The sequence below is a fragment of the Crotalus tigris genome, unplaced genomic scaffold (genome assembly GCF_016545835.1).
Source record: "Crotalus tigris isolate CLP2741 ecotype Arizona unplaced genomic scaffold, ASM1654583v1 scf7180000024430.1745191, whole genome shotgun sequence".
Taxonomy (NCBI): domain Eukaryota; kingdom Metazoa; phylum Chordata; class Lepidosauria; order Squamata; family Viperidae; genus Crotalus; species Crotalus tigris.
The window spans coordinates 1,462,712-1,485,171 of NW_024100597.1; the positions used below are offsets into that span (position 1 = coordinate 1,462,712).

General features: G+C 37.3%; 1 protein-coding gene across 14 annotated transcripts in view; it reads right to left on the bottom strand.

The window, feature by feature from the left end:
* The window catches only part of VEPH1 (ventricular zone expressed PH domain containing 1), a 122,979-nt gene that overhangs the window by 33,123 nt on the left and 67,396 nt on the right, over positions 1–22,460 (bottom strand). For 12 of the 14 annotated variants that reach the window (XM_039330635.1, XM_039330641.1, XM_039330639.1 and 9 more), the window contains one exon: positions 15,615–16,009. The exons of 1 other annotated variant lie outside the window; for it this stretch is intronic. In XM_039330635.1, coding sequence (XP_039186569.1) covers positions 15,615–16,009 — 395 coding nt within the window. Of the gene's footprint in view, positions 1–11,153; positions 15,245–15,614; positions 16,010–22,460 lie in introns of those variants that run through there. One more of the 14 variants, XM_039330648.1, reaches the window with a different exon arrangement.

A 22,460-nucleotide genomic window follows, 5' to 3' on the forward strand; every position in this document is an offset into this window, starting at 1 on the left:
CTGGTGGATTCTGTGAGTAAAATGCTTTCTAAATTATGCTAATTGAATGGATTTTTAAGGTGTAAAAATATACTATTCAGTTCAAACATAATATGCAGCCATTATTAGGAACTGAAGTTTTATTTGTGCATTTAGTAACGGTTGAATGAACCATTACTCACTGATAGGAAAAAATCTATTTAGAATATACAGGATAAACAAAAGTGTAGTGAGATGCTCATTAAATGAAAGTGTATTGAGACACAAAAGATAGGAATAATCATGTTTTTATGGCACTGAGCCTCACACAGTATTAATCATAGGGAAAAAATCTAATTGACCACATAAGAAGACTTAGAACCTATGAACCAGAATCCCTCACACTTAAACTTTAGAGAAGAATCTCAGTATTATTATTTCAGTAACAAACACAGCAAAAAAATGTCATTTGTGTTTGTAGTGATGTGTCCAGTACCAGCTGGAAGTACTACGAACTTTATCACAGAATATTTTTGGATTAATGGAAGCCACATCTATTTGTTTAATAATAAGTGGAACATAATAAATAATAAAAGCCATATGGCTAGTGATGAGTCCTTATGATAAACCGTACATTAAGCAGTAGGAAACATACACGTAATAAAAAAACCCATCATGTTCAGAAATGTGGGGAATTTCTTTAAATCAGTAACATATGGTAGGCTTATTTAATATCACTTTGAAGTGTTTTTCAACCTCTATAGCAGGTTGCAGGGATATTATTTGGTCACTGTAGACACTTTTGAACACTGAAAAAACATTCATTGTTAGAAATAACATTCTATGGAAAAAAGTGAGAAGTATAGGGATTATGCAGGGGAATATAATTTAAAATGATGACATATCTCTTTTTAATGTACTGCCAGTACTTTTATGCCGCTGCTACCATTGCTGACATATGCACTTATTTATTTCTCATGTGTTAAATTCTTCCTTTATTTTTCTTCTTTGGGGCTTGACAAGAATCTCTATTCTAAATTTATCCAGACTACATTTAATATTTACTTTATAGTTAATACAAAACCACAATATTTTATCCTTATATAGAGAACCAAGAGTCAGGATTTTGTTTTTTGTTTTTAAAAGGTTGAAGAATATACCATTCACATAAAAAAACAGCACCACGTTTACACATATACAGTAATTGATTTGATGTTGCTCGACTCCAAACCACTCTAGACAGTTCACAATACACAAAAACAATATAAAAACCATAGAACAGAAAGAAACAAACAATAAAACCAAACTCAGGCAAAAAAAAGGCAAAACTGCTGAAGCCAGAAAAACCCGAAACATTCCATCAACAACTGACAACCAGCTACTCTAGCCCACAGGTCGGCAACCTGCGGCTCCGGAGCCGCATGCGGCTCTTTGAGCCTTCCCCTGCGGCTCCCAGCCTCCTCTGCCTTTGCAGAGAGAGACAGAGACAGAGAGAGGAATTGCGCTTCCCTGCTTCTCTCTCTCTCTCTCTCTCTCTCTCTCTCTCTGTGTATGTGTGTTTTTTTTTGTGTGTGTGTGTGTGTGTATGTATAAAAAAAGAGAGTGCACTCACAGTGTTCTCCGAGGAGCTGAAAAGCTTACTGGGCGGAGCTCCTCCCTTTGCTGCGTCTCTGCAGGAAGCAGGAAGCAGGAAAGGCAGGAGAGAGCTAGCTAGCCCAGCTAGGCTGACTCAGGAATTCTGGGAGTTGAAGTCCATGAGTCATAAAAGAGACGAGGTTGCCTACCCCTGAGATTGTTGGAGAACAACTTGAAGGTTGCCAGGTGAGCAGCAGATAGGAGGGGGGGGAGAAAGAGAGAGAGAGAGAAAGAGAGAGAGGGGGGGGAGGGGGAGAGAGAGAGAGGAAAGAGAGAGAAAGAAAGAGAGTGGGGGAAGAGGAGTGGCAGACCAAGGGCAGAGAGGGAGGGAGGGAGAGAGACAGACAGAGAGAGACTCTTTTGACATCTAAACTGAAGATAACACTGCATATATCCTTTTTTACCTTTGTGTGTATGTAATTTTATTCTCTTAAAGCATTCTCTTGGTGATCATTGTTTTAATAGTATGGATATTCCCAAGAGTCATATTTTTACTTTTATTTTTAATGTGTGTGTATATTTGTGTGTGTATACACACACACACACACACACAAACTCTCTCTCTCTCTCTCTCTCTCTCTCTCACACACACACACACACACACACACACAAAAACACCTATAATAAAGATAAAAAAGGATATATGCAGTGTTATCTTCATTTTAGATATCAAAAGGGTTTTGCGGCTCCCAGTGTTTTGTTTTTGGTGGGAAACGGGTTCAAGTGGCTCTTTGAGTGTTTTGGGTTGCCTACCCCTGCTCTAGCCCAAGGCTTGGGAGAACAGCCAGTTCTCTATGGTTCTTCAGAATGCCAACAAGATGAGAATTATCAGGATTTCAGGGGGAATCTCATTCCAGAGAGCAGGCACTCTGATAAGAGAAGACATACTTCCTGTGACTTGATAGACAACATTTTTATTAAAAGGATCTTCAAATTTGCCAATCTTGTCAATTTGCATTGCCTGGATAGGCACCACAGGAGATAGGCAGTCCCTCCAATTGGATCTCATACAATGAAGGGTTTTATAAGTTATAAGCAACATCTTGAATCATACCTGGAAGCAAACTGGCAACCAGTTACTGGGGCAAAGATGTCACATGATCATAGGAAAGCATGTCCATACATAGTGCTATTCATAGCATTATATTCTGGATCAATTGAAGCTTCCAAGTGATTCATGTAGAATGCTTTGCAATAGTCAAGCCATGAAGTGACAAGCACAGGAGTGACTGAGAGGTTTCCCAATATAGGAAAGGGTGCAACTGAGGCATAAGATAAAGCTGTGGCACAGCCTTCCTGGCATTACTTGCCAACTCAGTTCAGGAAGGCCTCGGATTGCACACCACCCTTGAAACGGGAAATACAACCCCATTCAAAGTTAAAGGTGAAACATTCTTGGAATCAGTGGTCCCAAAACCCACAACCATTCAGTCTGCTAGCTTTACTGTACATACTGTATAATTAACTGCTCTGAAGCTTATAATTAACAAGTTTCATTTTGGCATAAGATCCAGCTAAAAGTCAGAGCTTAAAGCTATGTTGGTGTGTGATAGGAAAGAAGAAAAGAAACTGACTTGTAAATCTTAAGACTAAACAGGGATTAATCCTATCTAAACCTGTTCTTTGAATTTGGCATATTGATACTAATGGTGGTGTCATGGATGCAGTAAGAGCTTATAGCACTTGCATAGCAACATTACTGAGAACACTCCAAATAGTGATGTCCAAGAAAGAATCTGTAAGATGATGGCACAGTAGTTGTGTTTAACTGCACTTTCAGCCATGGAACCTGACTGGATAACTCACTCTCTCCTCTTAAACGATCGAACAGGATTGATATGGGGAATAATTGGAGAAGAGAGCACTATGTATGGGATCTTATGTTCCTCAATAAGAGATGGGATTAAAATTAATAGAAGTTTTGTTCATGACAATTAAAAATAATTCATTCAACTTCTAACTAAAGCATGAATCAATTAGTATAATGTCAATGAAAAGCATCCAAAACAAAGCCCACAGAGCATATTGATAAGCCATAGTGTGTGTAAAAACATCTGAGTTAACTCAACTACCTACTAGATTAAAAATAGGCTCAAAATATAGACTGCTTGCTTTCTCAAAGAATGTTAGTAACAAATTAGAAAAGTAAAATTTCCAAGACAGAAAATGTCCTAATATCTTCCTGGGAGGCAGGATTTGCCCAACAGTTTTTATAGAGCAGAGTTTGAGTAGCCAATATAAATGAAATATAATCCTAACTTGATGCAATCAGTAATTCTGCTGTAGCATATTGGGCTAACTGAACCTTTTACATGCAATATTATAGAAGGAGGATAATTCTGATTGCTTTGAACTAGCACCTGAATCACCATCACATATACTACAGGGTTTTTTGGTTTCAAAGAAAGTTCAGAACTGACTCCCCTGCTAATACTATTTCCACGAGGTCCTATCAACAGTTACCCTTCTCCTTACCAAAACATACTTATTTGGGTAACTGCTCAATGTAATTTCTCTGAAATTAGTATTCCACTAAGGATGGGGGTCCCTAAACATGCACATTGGTGTCAGTACAGCTGATGGTGTTGAAATATTATTGGAGATGTTCTGATGTGGGGATAACTGTGCACGTATATTAACAGATTAGTCTGGCTTCCACCCCAATGTCAGTCAGGAAAGGCAGTAGGGTAAGGGTGATTATGGAACTTCTTTTTTGTTTTGTTGTGGTATGATTGGCTTTGGATTTTTTTTTGAGGGGGTATTTTGCTCTTCTAGTTGATTATATTCTTTATATGTTGGGTTTTTTAATTGTAGCCTCCGAGAATTGTTTGAGAGTCAAGCAGCCTGTAAAATAGACAAAAAGTATTTTAAGTAAATAAACAAAAATGCATTTTTTTACAAGATGACAGTATGACCAGCTTTGGTTGAAACTCCTGTTGCAGCCCTACCTGGGTGAGAGAGCTTACTACAGTAATCCATGTTCTCATCACCATCTGTGACTAGTGTAAAGATATTCTAGATAGGGTTGCTTTTAAAGACTATACAAAAGCAACAATTGGTTCCAAGTGAATGTTAGCTGTCACAACTGTGCTACAAAGCCTGCACTAGTTACCTTTTGGCTTAGGGGAACAAAGCAAAATGGTGTTTTCAACCTTTAAGGGCTTTTATGTCTTAGCACTAAGTAATCTTCAAGACCCATTTTTCTGCTAATCTTGGCCTGACCAATTTGATCTTTTCACAAGTGCTGCTTTTCACTAGGAGCACCAATCCTCTGGAATGGCCTTCCATAAGAAATTAGATGGGGTGTGTGTTGGTCCCACTTTGAGTGCTTTATGAAAAACTGCTGAAAAATAATATATTCTTCTAAAAGGCATTTGGATGTAATGCTATGTTATATATTGATGGTTACTGAACTACTGGGTTTTGTTCGAAATTTTATATTGTTTTAGGTTTTTGTGTTAATTACTGATGTTTATGTTATGGATTTCTGAGCTACTCAGTACTTTTAGTTTGCAGTGGGATTAAATATAATAATTAATGTAATTTAGACAATTTATACAGCCACCCTTCTCATCAAAGTGACTCTAGTGGCATGCAAAGGATTAAAAAAAAGCCAAGAAATAGTTATATTGTAATACTTTCTAATCATTTTCAAATGGTTTCTTAATAATTTCTCTTTTTATGCTACAGTTTTTGTAAACGTTACGTTTCATCTTTACCTCATTAAAATTGATTGTATCTAGAGTGATAAACTCCAATGGGAGGTTTGGAGGAGAACTGGAAAATTCTCATGCACACCCCATTGCCCCCCACTAAGAAGCTGTGACTCAGGGTTAAATCATTTATTCTGTTTATAAAAACTCAATCTCTTTGCTCCTGGTCTCTGAATTTAGCTATTTGGATAGCAGATCAATCTTCCTCTTAATTGTGCTGATTTTGATTCTAAAATCCTATCACAAAAGTCAACCTGCAAGTGTCAGCCTGTGATTTTCTACAATCTGGGAACAGAATTTGGGGTACGGAACTTAATATATAATACAAAGTCAAGGAGTTTTTTTTGGTTGGTGTTTTAAAACTGGCACAGTGAAAATACAACAGCTATTCAGAAATGCTGCTCTGTGTCTTTGCGAGTTTGTGGTTATATGGAACTAGTCCAATACCATCTGTCTTCAATCATGCTTTGGCTCATGCCATGCTTAAATTTATCAAAGGTTCCAGAAGCAAGCAGTGCAGGGGAACAGTGATCTTTTCCATGTATTTCATCATATGGTACTAATTATCTCACAGTACAGCACAAAACATAACACCAGACAATTGCAGCAGATCCAGGACACCATTACCTTGATTTTAAAAGGGATTTTGGTCATACGCTCAATATTTTGTTGTTTAATTTTTATCTTGTAGAAGGAAGAATGCAAGCAAAGCTTAAGACAAGCTTTAACAACCAAGGTCCTTTTCTCAATTTAATCATGACAGTGTGTATAATTATCTGTTAACACGACTCATGAAAATTTTACGGCTGATATGGAATCTGAATGTTCACATGTCTGAATGGGCTGCGTGCCTGGCTGAGGACTTCTGGGAGTTGAAGTCCACAAGTCATAAAAGGGCCATGTTTGAAGATCCCTGCTCTAAGGCAACTAATGGAAATTTGGTTTATGTTCCTCTGTTCAACTGTTTTCCAATTTTCATTTATACATTGAACTGCCCCTCACCCGTATGTGAACCAACTCAAAGAAATATCACAAAATTGCTACTATGTAAGTGAGAAGTCTCTTAGGAAAGAAACTATGATGTGTAAACCACATCTGTAGCAATAACTTTTTATTTGCTCTTGTTCATTTTTAAAGATTACTACAGGTAGTCCTTGACTTACAACAGTTCATTTAGTGACCATTCAAAGTTACAACATCATTGAAAAAAGTGACATGACCATTTTTCACATTTACAACTGTTGTAGCATCTCCATCGTCATGTGATCAAAATTCAGACACTTGGCAACGGACTCACATTTATGACGGTTGTAATGTCCTAGGATTATGTGATCACCTTTTGCAACTTTCTGACAAGCAAAGTCAATGGGTAAACTAGATTCACTTAACAATTGTATGACTAACTTAACAACTAAAATGATTCACTTAACAACTCTGTCAAGAAAAGTCGTAAAATGGGGCAAAACTCACTTAACAAATATCTTGCTTAGCAACATAAATTTGTGCTCAATTGTGTTCGTAAGTCAAGGACTAGCTGTACACTGACTGACTCCCTAGATTTCCCATATGTTTAAAGATTGGAGTGTTTTCAAGATAATCAATGTAACCAATATTTGCAGAATTATATAGTAATAATGGAAAACCAATAATGTTCAGAAAAAGAACAGACTAGAAATTTAGCTGTTCACAAAATATAGTATATGGTGCGATATAAACACTTGAAAAAGTAGAAATCACATAGTAAAAATAAAAGTATTATTTTTGAAAGGCAATATTTTTCCAGCGATGTAATTAGTGTTCATTTCCAAGGACAGAATTGAACTCCAGGCTATAGTGCCCAGTTTTAGAATGTACACATTCTGCAAAACTTTATTTTCAATTTAACATGCATGGATTTGCAAATATACATAAATAAATATCAGAATACTGAATTGTTGTGAAATTTATTTTTTCAAAATAAACAACATTTCAGAAGAAATAAACTTTAGCCTTTGCCAACATAAATAAAAACTATTTCATTTTGCTGCAAAATAATTGGAAAAATTGCTTCTTGGCCTTTCGGCTAAAATCAAGAGTAGTAAAGCTGAAAAAAATCTGTTACAGATCTTTAAAACAAGTTTGTGGCTCCTTTTCCTGACGTCATTCTAATTTTCACCATAATTTCTTTTCCCTTTCTTGCTTTTCTTTCATATCCATTTTCCCCCAAGATGAGGCTATTAGATAATTGTCTGAACCATACTCAGGAATGGTATATTTTTTTTTTTGGGGGGGGGGGGAAATGGCTCAGTGATTGAGATCTGAGCTCATGGAACAGAGTGAGCTCCCATTACTTGTGCCAACCAGCAATTCGAATATGCGAGTAGATAAATAGGTACCACTTTGGTGGGAAGATAGCAGTGCTCTGTAATGTCATGCTGGCCAAATGATTATCAATATCTTCTATATAACCTTATAGAAATAATTTCACTAGGACTGTATGACAATAACTACTCGAGTCATTGTAAGCTCATACTTGGGACATTAGTGAAAAACATTTAACCACCTCATCTGATATCAGCCTCTCATCCAATTGCCTTTAGTTTTTCCAAATATCAAGCTTTCTTCAGTTGTATCAACTCTCCTGCTTATATAAGTTTGTTTATTGGACATTTGGGATAAGAGGTTGGGAGGGGGCTACCTTCACAATGCCATATGCAGCATTCCTGCTAAAGATAAGAAGTGGAGTGGTCAGGTTCGGCACAATTTGACCAGTATGCCACGAATACACCTGCAAGGCCATTTTACCCCATGTGTGCTTACCCCATTCTTTGCAAACCAGAGTTTCTAGAGATTCTAACCAGTGATGGGATTCAGCCGGTTCGCACCAGTTCAGCAGAACCGGTAGCTAAATTTTGTTGAGTTCGGAGAACTGGCTGAATGCACATTGCTTCCGGAAGTCCGTCCTAGGCCTGGGAGGCCTGGAGGAGGCCTCCCAGGCCTAGAACGGCCCGCCGGAAGTGCAGGGATGCCCTTTCCGGAAGTCTGTTCTAGGGTTCGGAGGCTCAGGCCTGCATCCATGCAGCGAACCAGTTGTTCAGGGATTTAAATCGCATTACTGATTCTAACTCTGCAAGTTCACATAACATTGCCCACTTCTCACCAGCTTGAAGGTACATCAAGTATACTGGCCAGCACTCATTATCAAAATTCATTTTTAGGAGCAAATATAGTTCCATAATATTTAATAGTTATTGACCTGTTGCAACTTGTGTATTACAATGTAGCAATGTTATAACCAATGATGTACCAAGGGAGGAGGTGGGGGTGACCGTATGTTCTGAGTGCAATTAATAGGAAGGGTGATGCAAAAGATGTGAGGAAGCTAATGGTGGCTCTGGAGTCAGGTCACTGATGCTCGTGGGATGATCAGCTATTTGATGATGATTGTGGGAGCAGCAGCAAAGATGGAAAAATGTGTGTTTTCACATCAGTTTTGACTCCTAGTGACTGCTTTTCTGCAGCATTTGGCAAAAAGTGATAAAAGTGGCCATAAATGCAAACTGGTTGCCAAGTGCTCAAAATGTGCCCCCTTGACCACATGAGAAGAATATGTGCTTGTGTGTATATGTGTATACGTGTGTGTATCCAGTTGTTGTAACTTCAAAAACAGGTCATAAGTAGCTCTGGGGAGGTCCATTGTAACTTCAAATGGTCTCTATGCCACCAGTCGTTAAACGAAGACTCATTCAGTTCAGTGTTTTGACCTACACTGCTTCATCATGGTGGTCCTTACATTATTATTAAAGAAATTCAGCAAATGCTGTGAAATCTTTTTTTTTATTCATTCAAAAAAAGTCAAGATGCAACAATTCAATGCTCTGTCTGCTTTTTATGTGTGCCACAGCCACTATCTTGACTTTTTTTAAACCATAATCTGAAAATACCCTAGTATGCAACTGTAAAAAGCATACAATTTCTAGACTGCAAGAATCTGAACACCCAATAGATGGGAGCAAAGACATAAAAAAAACCCTAACCCTTTGATGCTATTTAGCGATTGCTTGAATTTTTCTTTATTTGTGGTAATAATTTATGAACAGTTTCTTAAAAAACATTGGAAACTGTAGTTTAATTCTCAGAACAGAAATGGAGAAATTATAGCAGATCTCCTAAATGCCAAACTTGAGATCAAATGAATTATGGAGTAGCTCTGAATATCCTTATGCAATTGACATGAGTGTTTATTTGTGAATATATAGTAAATGAGTCACATCAAGTTTTCTTACTCTGGAAACATTTTGTCTCAAGAGTCTTACTTAAGGAATTTTCAGGAAATGATGATGGTCAAATAAATTCTGCAACAAGATGCCATTAAAAAGCTATTATACTGGGAACTGTAGTTGATTTTGGCAATGAAAAGGAATGAAGGTGCCTTCATAAACTATTCATTGGATGGAAAGTGATTTTGTGGATTTGCTCATGCTTTCCAGAAGACTTACTCTTTAAGCTATACCAACATCATACATACCCACTTGCATCTATAGCTAATACTCTTCTTTGAAATAATTTACTCCATGATAAATAATACTTCTTAAAAGTGTGTTTATAATTATAATTAAGTTGCTGCTTTTCCTTAGGAACAGCAACTATGTTGTTAATTGGTAGGGAAAGCTGAAGGAAGCTGCATAGGTATATCAGAGATACAAATTATGTATACAGGATTAAGGTTAACCAGCTTTTGCTGGTGTATATAAAGATTAAACTGCACATTATTGCAAACATGCTTATTCAAGTGTGCTCAGAGCTAGTAGTTCCCCTACTTCCCTAAAAATAATAGTAATAGTAATTAGACATATACCGCTTCGTAGTGCTTTACAGCATTCTCTAAGCCAGGGTGTCAAACTTGCCGCATCACATGATGTGTCACAACGTATCGTGACTTTTTTTCTTTGCATTGCCAGAGCTGGGATGGGCATGGCCTCCATATGATGCAACCAGCCCTCAGGCTGACAAGTTGACACCCCTGCTCTAAGCAGTTTACAGAATCAGCATATTGCCCCCAACAATCTGGGTCCTTATTTTACTGACTTCAGAAGGAGGAAAGGCTGAGTCAACCTTGAGCTGGTCAGGATCAAACTCCTGGCTATGCGCAGAGTCAGCCTTAATACTGCTTTCTAACCCCTTTGCCACCATGGCTCAACAATTATAATGATCATAAAGAGGTCTGTTGCAGCAAATGGGATTTTTCGGAATAGCAATAACAGTGTACCCCAATGGCTGACTTTGAATTAATTCATTTTCAAAATATTGGTTTTCCAGATTGATAAACTGAAATAACTGTGTTGGAAAAGCACAATTCAATCTCAAGTGTCTAATGTGTTTTAGAAGATTTATTTAGTACTGGACCATTATATTTTCAGTGATCTTGAGAAGTAGGTGGGAAAAGGGAAAGAAGCACAATTAGCCTTTTGTTCCCCTTTGGGGGAATTTATAAAAAGTGAATTAAATTTGGAAATAATATCATTTTTATTTCATGTTCCAATAAACACATATCTACTGCTCTTTTCTTTTCTTTTTTCTTTTGTTGTGAGATAAAAGTAACGTTTCCAACATGCTGTGGTGCCATCTTCTCCATTTTTCAACTTGGAAGGATAATATGGAGAACCAGTTTGATCTAGTAGCTAAGCCATCAGGCTAGAAACTGGGAGACCTGAGTTCTAGTCCCTTCTTAGGCATGAAATCTAACTGGGTGACTTTGGGCCAGACCCAACTCACAGGGTTGTTGTTATGGGGAAAATAGAGAAGGAAGGAATATTAGGTATGTTTGCCACCTTTACTTATTTATAAAATATAATAAAAGGAGGCATATAACTAACTAACTAACTAAGCAAGTAAGCATTACAAGTATATAATGTTATAAGAAACATTGTTGTGAGAAAATGTGGCTGTTTCCATGGGAAACCATCCAACTTTCTAATTGTGCTCCTGGAAAAAACTAATTTTTACAAAGGCATAACATTGCCACTGTAGGACATACAGTGACATGGAACATTTATGTGAAATGTTACTTTGTTTCTGGATGGTCACAAAGGAATACAGAAAATGTAACAGCACTGTTATTAACTTGGACCAGCTTAACTCTGTTGATTTAAGAATATTTAAACTTTTTTTTGAATTTAAAAGTGAGGTTGAGTCACCTTAAAGCTTTTCTTGAAAGTTTATTTGGACATTCTGATCCATGTTTGTTAAAGATCTTGGAAGAACGTACTGAGATTCTGAAAGTAGTATCTTGTTTTTATAAAGCTGAAGGATAGATTAAGCCAGTATTAATTATTTATAACTTTTAGAATAACAAGCTTAGATGTCCTGTTCTTCCAATGCAGTGACGAAAATTGTGATCACAGCTTTCTTTTAATCTAACAATGTAACAAATGCAACAGAAAATACTGTTGTATAAATATATCGGGTAACCCAGGCACTATTTAGCAAGGGTTGTTTATGACTACCTGTGGCTGGAAATGCAATTAAGGAGCTGAAACATTAATTCACGTGGTTTGGGCTTAGTCATTTGGGCTTGTGACATTTGGAGCTGAAAGACAGGATTTTCAACATGACTGTCATTGTTACATGTCAAGGATGTATATCTTCTTGGCCCATATCTCCATTTTTCAGGATATTTTTTGCATCAAAAATTTTTACATTGGGGTATGTCAAAAAAAACCTGTATAATTCTGAAAAGAAAATATCTGAGATCCTTGGTATTCTCTGAGCTTGGTGGTTTTCTTGCAGACATTTCATTACCCAACTAGGTAACATCATCAGTGCTAAGCTCAGAGAATACCACGGATTCCAGAGTTCAACTCTGAACTATGAATATTCTCTTCTATTGGTAAGATAATATATATCTCATTTGCAGTAGTGGATTGCTGAAAATGTGGTTTTTGTCAACATTTGAGGTAGTCTTTTAATGAGGGACAAGGAAGGATGTTTTTGATTAATCCAATTACATTTTGTCCATGATGAATTTTTTTTTTTGCATTTTAATATCCTATATTGCATCACTGCTTATTCCATTGCGGCTATCAGTATTATGTATACATTGTTGTTGCTTAACAAAGCTATTAAAATATGGCTGCAAAGGCACAACCTTCCCCAAACTGACACTCTTCAAAAGTGTTGGTGCTACAATTGTTAAAATTTTCAAGTAGCTATGATTTGCAATTCCAATATATTAGGTGTGATGTTGGGGAATTTCTATGTGGTGGCAATTTTAGCCCTGGGCTAGACCAGCTTATTATATAATGCACAGGTTGATCATTTGTTCTGTGTTGCTATCCTGGATTAGCAGAGACATTTGCTGATGATGAGTTGAATCATAAGAACACAGGCAGTGCCCTGGTGTATCCAACTCTTGACCCATTTAGCCAAGCAGTCTTTTACTTATAGTTGCTTACCAGTGAATGGCCATTCTAATACTGGAGGGATGGAAAAAGCAAAATATCTGAGATTGCTACCAGATTAAGGCTAGATCCTGTAATGCAATGTATATATACCTCCATTAAAGTATACAGTTATCCCATTCACAGCCTGACCTACAAAATAATTCTGAGCACCTGGGTTCATCTTCTGATTCTTTACATCTCAGCAGGTTTCACACTCAACTGTCAGTAATAATAAAACATCATTTTGGGGTCTAGACATTCTTTTCCTTCCATTGTATTTTTTGTATTAGGATACTGCAAGGAAAATATGTATGAAATAATAAATATTTTATATGTATACATATTATACGTATTATAGTCAGTAATTAATAATCACTTTATTTCTGCTGATATACTCCCAACAAAGGATCCATTGAAAAGTCCAAAGGTGTACAGTTTTATGTATTTAAAATGTTTATATAAAGTTGTTCAGAAGCTGGAGGCAGATTGGAAAGTAGTTGCAGAGAGCCTTTCCTTCTCCTAGACTAATCCAATTCAGGATATCAAGATGGCAGATGGGCGTCGATGCGTGTTGCAGTGTTTCTAGGAATGGCTGTGGAGTTGGGAGTGGGGGCTTCCCCAGATTCACAGTGCTCTTACCTGGGGTCTTTGGGGTCTCTCAGCCTTGCCTAGTTCTTTTGGACTTGAGGAGACTTGCGGATTTGCTAACCAGTTTATGGAATGGCAATGACAGGCAGTGGTCAGAGTGACTGTGTGACTGTGGCAAGCTGTAGCCTCCTTAAAGGGCTGAACAGCAGCTGTGTGGCAAGTGAGTGGTGAGTGGACAACAGGCAAGCAGACCCTCACTGGCAACTGGAGCCTTTCAGGTAAGTTGCCAGCAGCTGAATAGCCAGAGCCCGTTTGAGTGACCAGAGCAACCAAGAGGCTGGAGCATTTGATGGCCTCCTTGAAGAGCCAAAACAGAGCCTAGTGGTTAGTGAGCAGCAAGCAGTTGTGAATGGACAAATAGGCCCACACTGGAACTGGAACCTCCCAAGCAAGCAGCAGGGGAAGGGAGCCACAGCATTCAGGCAACAAAGGGTGGGCAGTCAAGTAGACCCAAACTGGTGATTGGAACTGCCCAGAGAAGCAACTAATCAAGCCACCCAGGCAGATTCTTCCATGCAAGCTGCCTGGTTAAGTGGTTGGAATGAGCCTGGGCAAACAGCCAGACAAGTGGCAACTGGCCAGACAAACAGCTGGAGCAAGTAAATGGCCAGAGCCTCTGTGAGAGGTGGATGCAGCAGGTGAGCATAAGTGATCCTAGTTAAATTTGATCTTGTTGGACCTGAGGAAATGTACATGGTCCTTGGTACTATAAATGAAATCAACTGTGAACTAGATGCATGTTCTTCCTGGCTGGTCAAGGCCACCTGGGAGGTTACATATGGTGAGTCAACTATGGTTAATTCATCTTTCAGAGATGGGGTTCTTTTTAAAGAGTCCATGGGGTGCCCTCTCCTGAAGAAGCCATTGCTAGATCCTACCATGTTGGATAACTTTCTTCACTCTCCCATATCCCCTTCTTAGGAAAAGTTGAGAAGGTGATGGTGCTAGAGCTCCAGAATCCTGGATGAAACAGATGGGCCCCTTTCAATCAGGGTTCACATTCAGATGGAATGGAAAGAGTATTTTGTATGATCTCTGGCTGGAGCAGGATGGGATAATGCACTCATCCTTGTTCTTCTTGACCTCTCAATGACTTTTGATATTATTGATCATAGTATCCTTTTGGGTCAGCTCCAAAAGTTGGGGATGGGAGAAACAGTTTTGTACTGGTTTACCTCCTTCTTCTTGGGCTGGACCCAATCAGTGCATAACCTCTATGTGAGGCTATTCTTGGCATGTAACCCTGGTGATAGTGTCCTGAGTGCTCCTTCCATCTTTTAATCAACATTTTTATCTCTGTTCTTATTTCTTATTTTGTTTTATGTCTTTTTATATAGTTGTATGTTTTTTTCTGTAAGCCTTACTTAGATAAAAAGATGGGTAGTGTCTAAATTTGATAAATAAAATAAAAATAATAAAATAAACCTTCTCCAACCTGTTGCATACCAAGTATATTAGACCTCAAAAGGTGTAGTGATTAAGATGTAGACTAGATCTTTACTTTCCCCACTTTTATCCTATCCTCCACCATGGAAGCTCAGGCAGATTTGGGGCAATCACACTCTCAGTTCAAACTATATCCCAGGAGTTTAATATTGGGGAAGACAGTTCTTTGTAGTACACGATGGAAAAGCAGAAAAATAAGAAAGTAAATAAGTAAAATAATCTCCAGTTGGTATATTCTGTGACTACAATGGCTAGAAAATATGAAAGTTGTAGATCAGTTCACTTGGAGAGCACCCATCTTAGAAGTTTAATCTAAAGACCACTCATGATTTTGGGGTTTTTTTTTTTTTTGTCTCATATGGAGTCTCATCAAACCAGTCCTGCCGATTTTTGAATGAAGCAGAAAGCTGCCACAGAACTTTGCTGGATAAAGAGACAAAAGTGGGAAGATGCTTTTTTTAAAAAAATTGCCCAGCCCTAGTTTAATGCACAGATGTCCCCAAGATATTCAGAATACTCTGTTCGGAACATTCTAATAAACTGATGGGAGACCTCAGAAATCAGGCAAATGTAAAATATCAATTGGCCTGTAAGGCTAAGGATGCTGAAGTGTGGAAATTACTTATTATCCTGGGATCAATATGTAAAAACATGTTTCAACAAGTTTAAAATGTTGATGCTTAAAGGAGGCTGGTTAGTGGCTCAGATGAATCTCTTAAGGTACTTTTTTTTTAATGCACCATGTTTGTTTTTCTTTCTTTTTCTTCTTTTTTCAAAATTTGAGATCGCTTACCTTCTATAAGACACTCGTCTGGGAATGGAATTTTCTTCCCCATCTCCATGACATATGCTTTCACTTTACAGAGATTTTCTTTTAAATGAAAGTAAAGCTTATCTTGATACTCCATGGGATTCTTTATGGTCTTTGGGTTCTCTTCGTGGCAGTTTTCTTTAACAGGTTCTGGCAGTTTCTCTGGTTCTGAACATTTGATACTTGGGCGTGAAAATGAGGATTGTTCCAGCTGGGACTCTTCAGAACCTGCACTGGAAGGCAATTTGTCGGTTTCTTGGCTCAAATACAGATCAGTGAAAGAGATGCTGGCTGTAACATCTCCATTCTCCCCTTCTCCTTTGCTGTCTGCATGGATATTCTTCATATGACCAGCATGCACTACTAAACTTTGGGACCTGCAGTGTAAACAAAGAATGGACTAATGGTTTGGGGATGGAGGCAAAATAGCCTAGGGACTCAATTCAGATGAACTGTGGCCAAAATGGTTATTTCAGGGGAAAGAGCAGTCGCTTATTCTAAAGCCTTGCTTATCCTATATCCAGATAAGGAGTTGTATTTTTTAATACAAAGTAGACTGATTAAAATCTGACCCCTTTTCTCCTTCTACAGCTTTAGGTACAGATTCTGCTTGATATAAAAAGAATTATATTTCCACTTATGCTTTATATGCATAAGGGGCAAAGGCATGGTTTGCCCTGTTGATGATGTTATTGCCATTGCCTTGGTGAAGCTGCTCTGCCTTTTATAAAAAGAAAGGACTTTTTTTTTAACCTGTCTGAGGGTTCGCAATATAACAGGAAAAGTGAAAGCAGAGGTGAAAACACTGGCGGGATATGAAAAAAGGAGGTAGGGATCTCATGTAAAAGCTAGAGATGTCACAGTAATCAGCGGTAATTTAGTTCAATCTGCAGATTACATGGGAGCTGAACTGGGATGTCTCTTCACTTATTTTGTTTCTCCAAATGTATAACAAAGTAGGCAGAAATATGTTCTTATATACAATAATTTAAAATGCTTTTATCAAATATTCATTCCTGTCAAAACATTGCACACCATCTTTCTATCTGAATTTGCATACCCTAAAAATTTTCATTTTTTCCATCTTAAGTAATCATCTATCCAAAATACATAAATTCATTCATTTGCTCTAGTTTTATACTCCTTGTTGCAGCTCACAATCAATATAACATTTGCCCTCACTCTGCTTCTCAGCAAAATACTTTGGTATTATTGCCAAATACACATATTTTTTATGTTTCCAACCAATATACTGTTACTATATGAATTCCTTACACATTTCATCATAAATATACTAAACAGCCAAGAGGGAATTGCAATTATCCACTCCATTTTCCCTGTCAAGTATATAGTGGCTACAGTATTCCTTGACTTCCAATTGGTCACTTAGCGACCTTTCAAAATTATAACGGTCTCGGAAAGGGCGCTTTGCAGCCTGTAAAGCACTTTTGGACATCATAAAATCTTGTGCATGCCCTCCATTGGTTACATGAACAGATTTCAGGTGCTTGGTAACCAGGATGCATTTATGTCTGATTGCAGTGTTGCATGGTCTCATGATTGTGAATTGCAATGTTGGGGTTTTTTTGCCATTTTTTTTGCAGTTACTGACAAAATACACCCATATGAGTGAATGAATTTGCTCGATGACCATGTGATTAACTTAACAACCACATGATTTGGACTTATGACTCTGTCATTTGCCTAACAACTGCCATAAAATGGTGGAAAATATTAGGTCTGTTCACATAAGTGCCTCAACAAATGTAGTGACTTATGACCAAATTTCCAACCCCAGTTGTAGTCATAGGTTGAGAATTATGGTAGCGGGTCTTTGATACATTAATTTTCAGATTCAGGCTGCTGTTACATTAAACAATCTATATGTTCTCAGGTCATAATACAGTATTATCTGTATGCCAAAGTACATAAACATTCATGTCCCAGAAAACACACCATGGATGTTCCTTATATATTGATTTATAATATAGACCATTCTAGGATCAGGGGCCCCTATTATGATCATCCATGCCCTTAAGACTTTCAAATTGGACTACCACAATGCGTTCTACATAGGACTCTCCTTGAAGATCAGTCAGAAGCTTCAGCTGGTGCAGAATGTGGTGGCATGGGCAGTTAACGTCACTGATTATTCTGCTTATGTGACATTATTGCACCATGAGCTGCATTGTTTTCTGGTATGCTTCCAGGTGCAATTCAAGGCACAATTTAAGGCAAACTCAAAGCCAAGAACTACTTTAAAGTCCTTCATGGCTTGGGACCAATTTACTTATGGGACTGTCTCTGTCCAATTGTTTTTATCTGTCCAGCAGGATCGGGTGTGCTGCAGGAGAGTTGACTGACAGGCTCCAGGAGGAGATCCTTACAATTAGCCGATTCTTAATCAAGAATATTTTTCCTCCTTTCCTTCTGTTTTTCTATATTATGCATTCATATATTTACCTTAATAAAATTTCCTAGACTCATAAAGATAGATTTGGGCTGCTCAGTTCTTATCATCACTGGATATAGTCATGCTACAAGTTTGCACTTATTGGATTTTCTTTGACATGCGTGATTACATTCCCAATTTTTAGTCTTTATCAGTATATATGTGCTATTTTTTTTTAGAAAAGGAGAAGGAAAAAGAGTAATTTTCTCCTGGGGTTTTTGTTCCTTTAAAAATCTCTTTGAACATATCCACATCGAAAAAAACAATTCTTGTTATGATATTTAGAAGAAGTAATTTTTGTTTCTGAACATTCTCAAATCAAGATTTTCAGATTTTTTTGTTTCTTCAAATCCACATAGGGTTTAGTTTCCTCTCTATTTCTCTCTTTCCCACTCTCACTCTCTCTCAATACTTTGGAACGTAAAATAGGTTAAACAAATAACTCAAAGCGATCTTATCCAGATATGAGTTACTGACAAGAAGTCTGGATACAATTAAATGTCTGATGCCCACTGGTACTGTGTAACTCAGCTGTTCATTGAAATATTACTTTATACACACACATGTAGACACACAAAACCCAATCAGCATGCAACAGCGCTAATAATTATTATTAAACCAGTTATTTATTATACCTGTTAAACCTCAAGTCTTCTCTAGAAATCAAGCGACTCTACCTACATACTTGGCAATGTTTATTTTCTCTCAAAAGTTGTAATTTTAACTTGAAGTTTTTTATCCTTTTCATCCCCAATCATAATAGATTTTAATAGATTCTCCTTGTGCAGGAGATTCTGTTTCAAGCAATATCTTCTATTATTGAAGAGAGGAAAAATCTGGGGGGGATTAAGAGTTATGTTTTTGTAGGAAATAGAATTTTTTTAAAAAATGAAAATCTCTAAATCTCACGCACTTGCCAACATGTCTAAATCTCATAGACATGCACTTCATTCCAAGTGCATCTTTGGCCAAGTTCTTTCAAAGCATGATTAATTATTTGAAAACTGAAAAAAATCAATACTTTTTGCATTCTGCAATTGTTCACTATAATAAGAAATGTCCTTTATATTTAATATTTATTTCCTAAATGTTCTTATTATTTACTTTGCAAGTAGATATCTTTTTCATACTATATGATTTTCAGCAAAAAGAGTACACATTAATTAATATAAAAAGATAAATATATAATGTAATGTAGCTTGAAACAACAGCTTGTTTAGCTCCAAATCTTACTTAGGTATTTCATGGCTGAATCTCTTTAGTTTAAAACAATCAGATATGCTGCTCTGAACAGTTAACACTAAATAACATTATGAGTACAATGGTTCCAATAGGCTATGGCTTCGACACACTCCATAAATATTAATTTGTTCCTGTCTCTGGAGTGTCTAAAATGCACCTGGAATCTCTGAAAATGGCCTATGTTAATATTCCATTTTGTTGCAGCAAATTCCACAAATTAATTGTGCACCTTGTTTGAAATCTCAAAACTCTTCAGTGGCAATCTATTTTGAAAAAACCAGCATTCCACAACTCAGCACATTAGAAAGGGAAAGAAGTTGAGATATAGACATTAAATCACTCCGGTTGTTATATGTAGAAAAAAAAAAAAACTAAATGGCTGATAGACAGAAATGATTTTGAACCTTGGCAGGTGTGTTTGAAAACAGACACACAAGTGTGCGGATGTGCAGAGATATGTATGGAAATGTATAGACATATGGTGACAGTTGTAACCAGGAAGACCTTTGTGCAACTGTGGGTTATGCCAGTTGTGCCCTTTCCTGGACCCACAATTCCTGCTCACATTCACTCAAGTCCTAGTCTTCTCCTTTCTTGACTACTGCAATGTGCTGTATATGTGGCTGCCCTTGAAACATATCCAGAAACTTCAATTGGTTCAAAATGCAGTGGTCCACATGGTTTTGTGCAGGGCTAGATGTGCACATGTCTTATCTTTCCTATGGGATCTGCACTGGCTGCTGATTTGCTTTTGGATCTAACTGAAGATATGGATTGTCATCTTCAAAGACCTAACATGGCTTGGAACCAAGTTATTTGAAGGACCTTCTTTTTCCAGTCACATCTACCTGACTCACTAGAGTGGGGAGGCGGGGAATGCTATGAGTCCCTTCTCCTAAGGAGATCCACCTAGTCCAGTGATTCTCAACCTTTCTAATGCCGTGACCCCACAATACAGTTCCCCATGTTGTGGTGACCCCCAAGTGGGTGTGGCCACCAGTAAGAGGGAGTAGGACAGCTAGGGAAAAGGGAAAAAAATGGCGGACAGCATGGTTTGCTGACCCCCGTGAAATGGTCATTTGACCCCAAATGGGGTCCCGACCCACAGGTTGAGAACCACTGACCTAGTCAGATCAAGCAGAAGGGCCTTCTCCATGGTGGCTCCGTCCCTGCAGAACATCATCCCCACATAGATGAGACTGGCTTCTACTTTGATATACTTTTGCGAGGCCCTGAAGACCTGCTTTTGCTAATAGGCCTGGGGACCCCAGAGTGGGATGGTGACTATCAGGTGACTTATTTGATTGTTGTCACTGGGGGGAGAAGAATGAGGTTTTTTATTGTGTTTATATTGGGCTTTTGTAAGGTTTGACTTGAACAACCATATACATTTTTATAAATTTATATTTTTATAAATGAATAATAAAAGAATCAGACCCTGAAAAGAAAATTAACAGATGGTTGGGTTGAAATTATCAGCACATACGCTGAACAAATATTTCACACTTTGTGTACACTGATATGCATTTGTTTTTACTTAATTTGCATTTCTGCCATTAAAGTCTCTTTCATTGGCACAAATGGTTCTCCATTACTAGATCCCAGTTCTAGATTTAGTTATTGTAATGAACAAAACCCTGAATGAAATCTAATACAACTGTGCTGAGTGAAGTTCCTAAATCACCTCAGATCAGAGGAGGAAATGTTTGTCACACCTGGCTGGTTTAAAGAGAACATTCAGTTCTACATTTGACTATACATTACACTGTTCTCTATGGCTTAGCAATCAATAAAATGTGAAACTTGGCTTGTATTCTGCTATTTGGCTAACATTATGCACATGGGATTCACGGCATATATGACTCTTTATTTTCTTGCCAAAAAAAAAAAAAAATCTTATTCCTGGAGATATTCTTCAGGGGGTACAATAATATCTATGACTGGTCTATATCCATGGTGACCTTCTCAGCAACATGGGTTTCTTGGCAAGCTGTTTCCTGAAAGCATAACTGCTCCAACCTTTTCATACTTGCACAGCTGGGAGATCTGTCTCATCTACTGACTGCTCTCAAAAATGAAAAACTAATACAATTAATTACTGGTAAAAATTAAGACTGAATATATCCCATTCCAAACATTTCTGGCAAAGAGTATAATGAATGCAGTCTGCTCTGCCAAAACTCTGGCACTGTGGAATCTGGAATAGATTTCATAATCATCCCTGGGTATGCTCAGAGAGCTTCACAAACATAAATTCAGAAAGGTGGACCCGTATTTAATACTTCCATTCTGCATATGCAGGAGAGATGGTCACATAAGGATTTGCACACATTCACCTACTCCAAGGCTTAATATAATTGGGATTTATTATATTGCATTTTGTGGGTATCTGTTCTTTAATGTTCTGCCCTCCCTAGCCATTTTCATTAAAGGAAAATATGTTTTACAAAAAAAATCCATGTGCAGTGATTTTAATATTTCTGGACAAGCTTTGACTATTGAGCCAGCATGCATAGTGAATTCAGATAGGAATCTTGCTAAGAACGTAGAGGCACAATGCTCTAGTCCTGCAAAATATCTTGTATGGGATTATTTCCAAAAATACAGCATCATTGTGCATTTCCAACAATTCAAATTTTTCTTAATTACTATGCTAATTAGGGACAAAGGAAGTAAAAATAAAAGATGTAAAGACTGTAAGAGCCAAATTAAATATTCCAGATCAAGCCTCTTCTTTTTTAAAAAACAAAAAAACTTTTAACTATTAAGTAACATAAACATGGAATGATAGCAATCAACACTGCATGCCTTGTTATTCTCAAGCATCAAGATATGAATGTTTCAGTAGATCAGAATTTTCTGTTTGTTGTTAAGTTTACCATGCTTGATTTGTAAGATGAAATCATTATATCATGTTCATTTTCTTTAAAAAGTAATCTCTGCAAGCTGAATAACCTGCATCATTGAGATAAATTGTGGCCAGGGCATTTTAGTGCTGAATGGTTGTAATTATAACATGGTTTTAATTACATCAGATATATAAAATTCCTGATGTCAAAGAATTCAGATCTATATTACTGTACAAAACTTCACTTCCTGTGGTACAAAAAGTATTCCTAAAGGAATGAAATTAT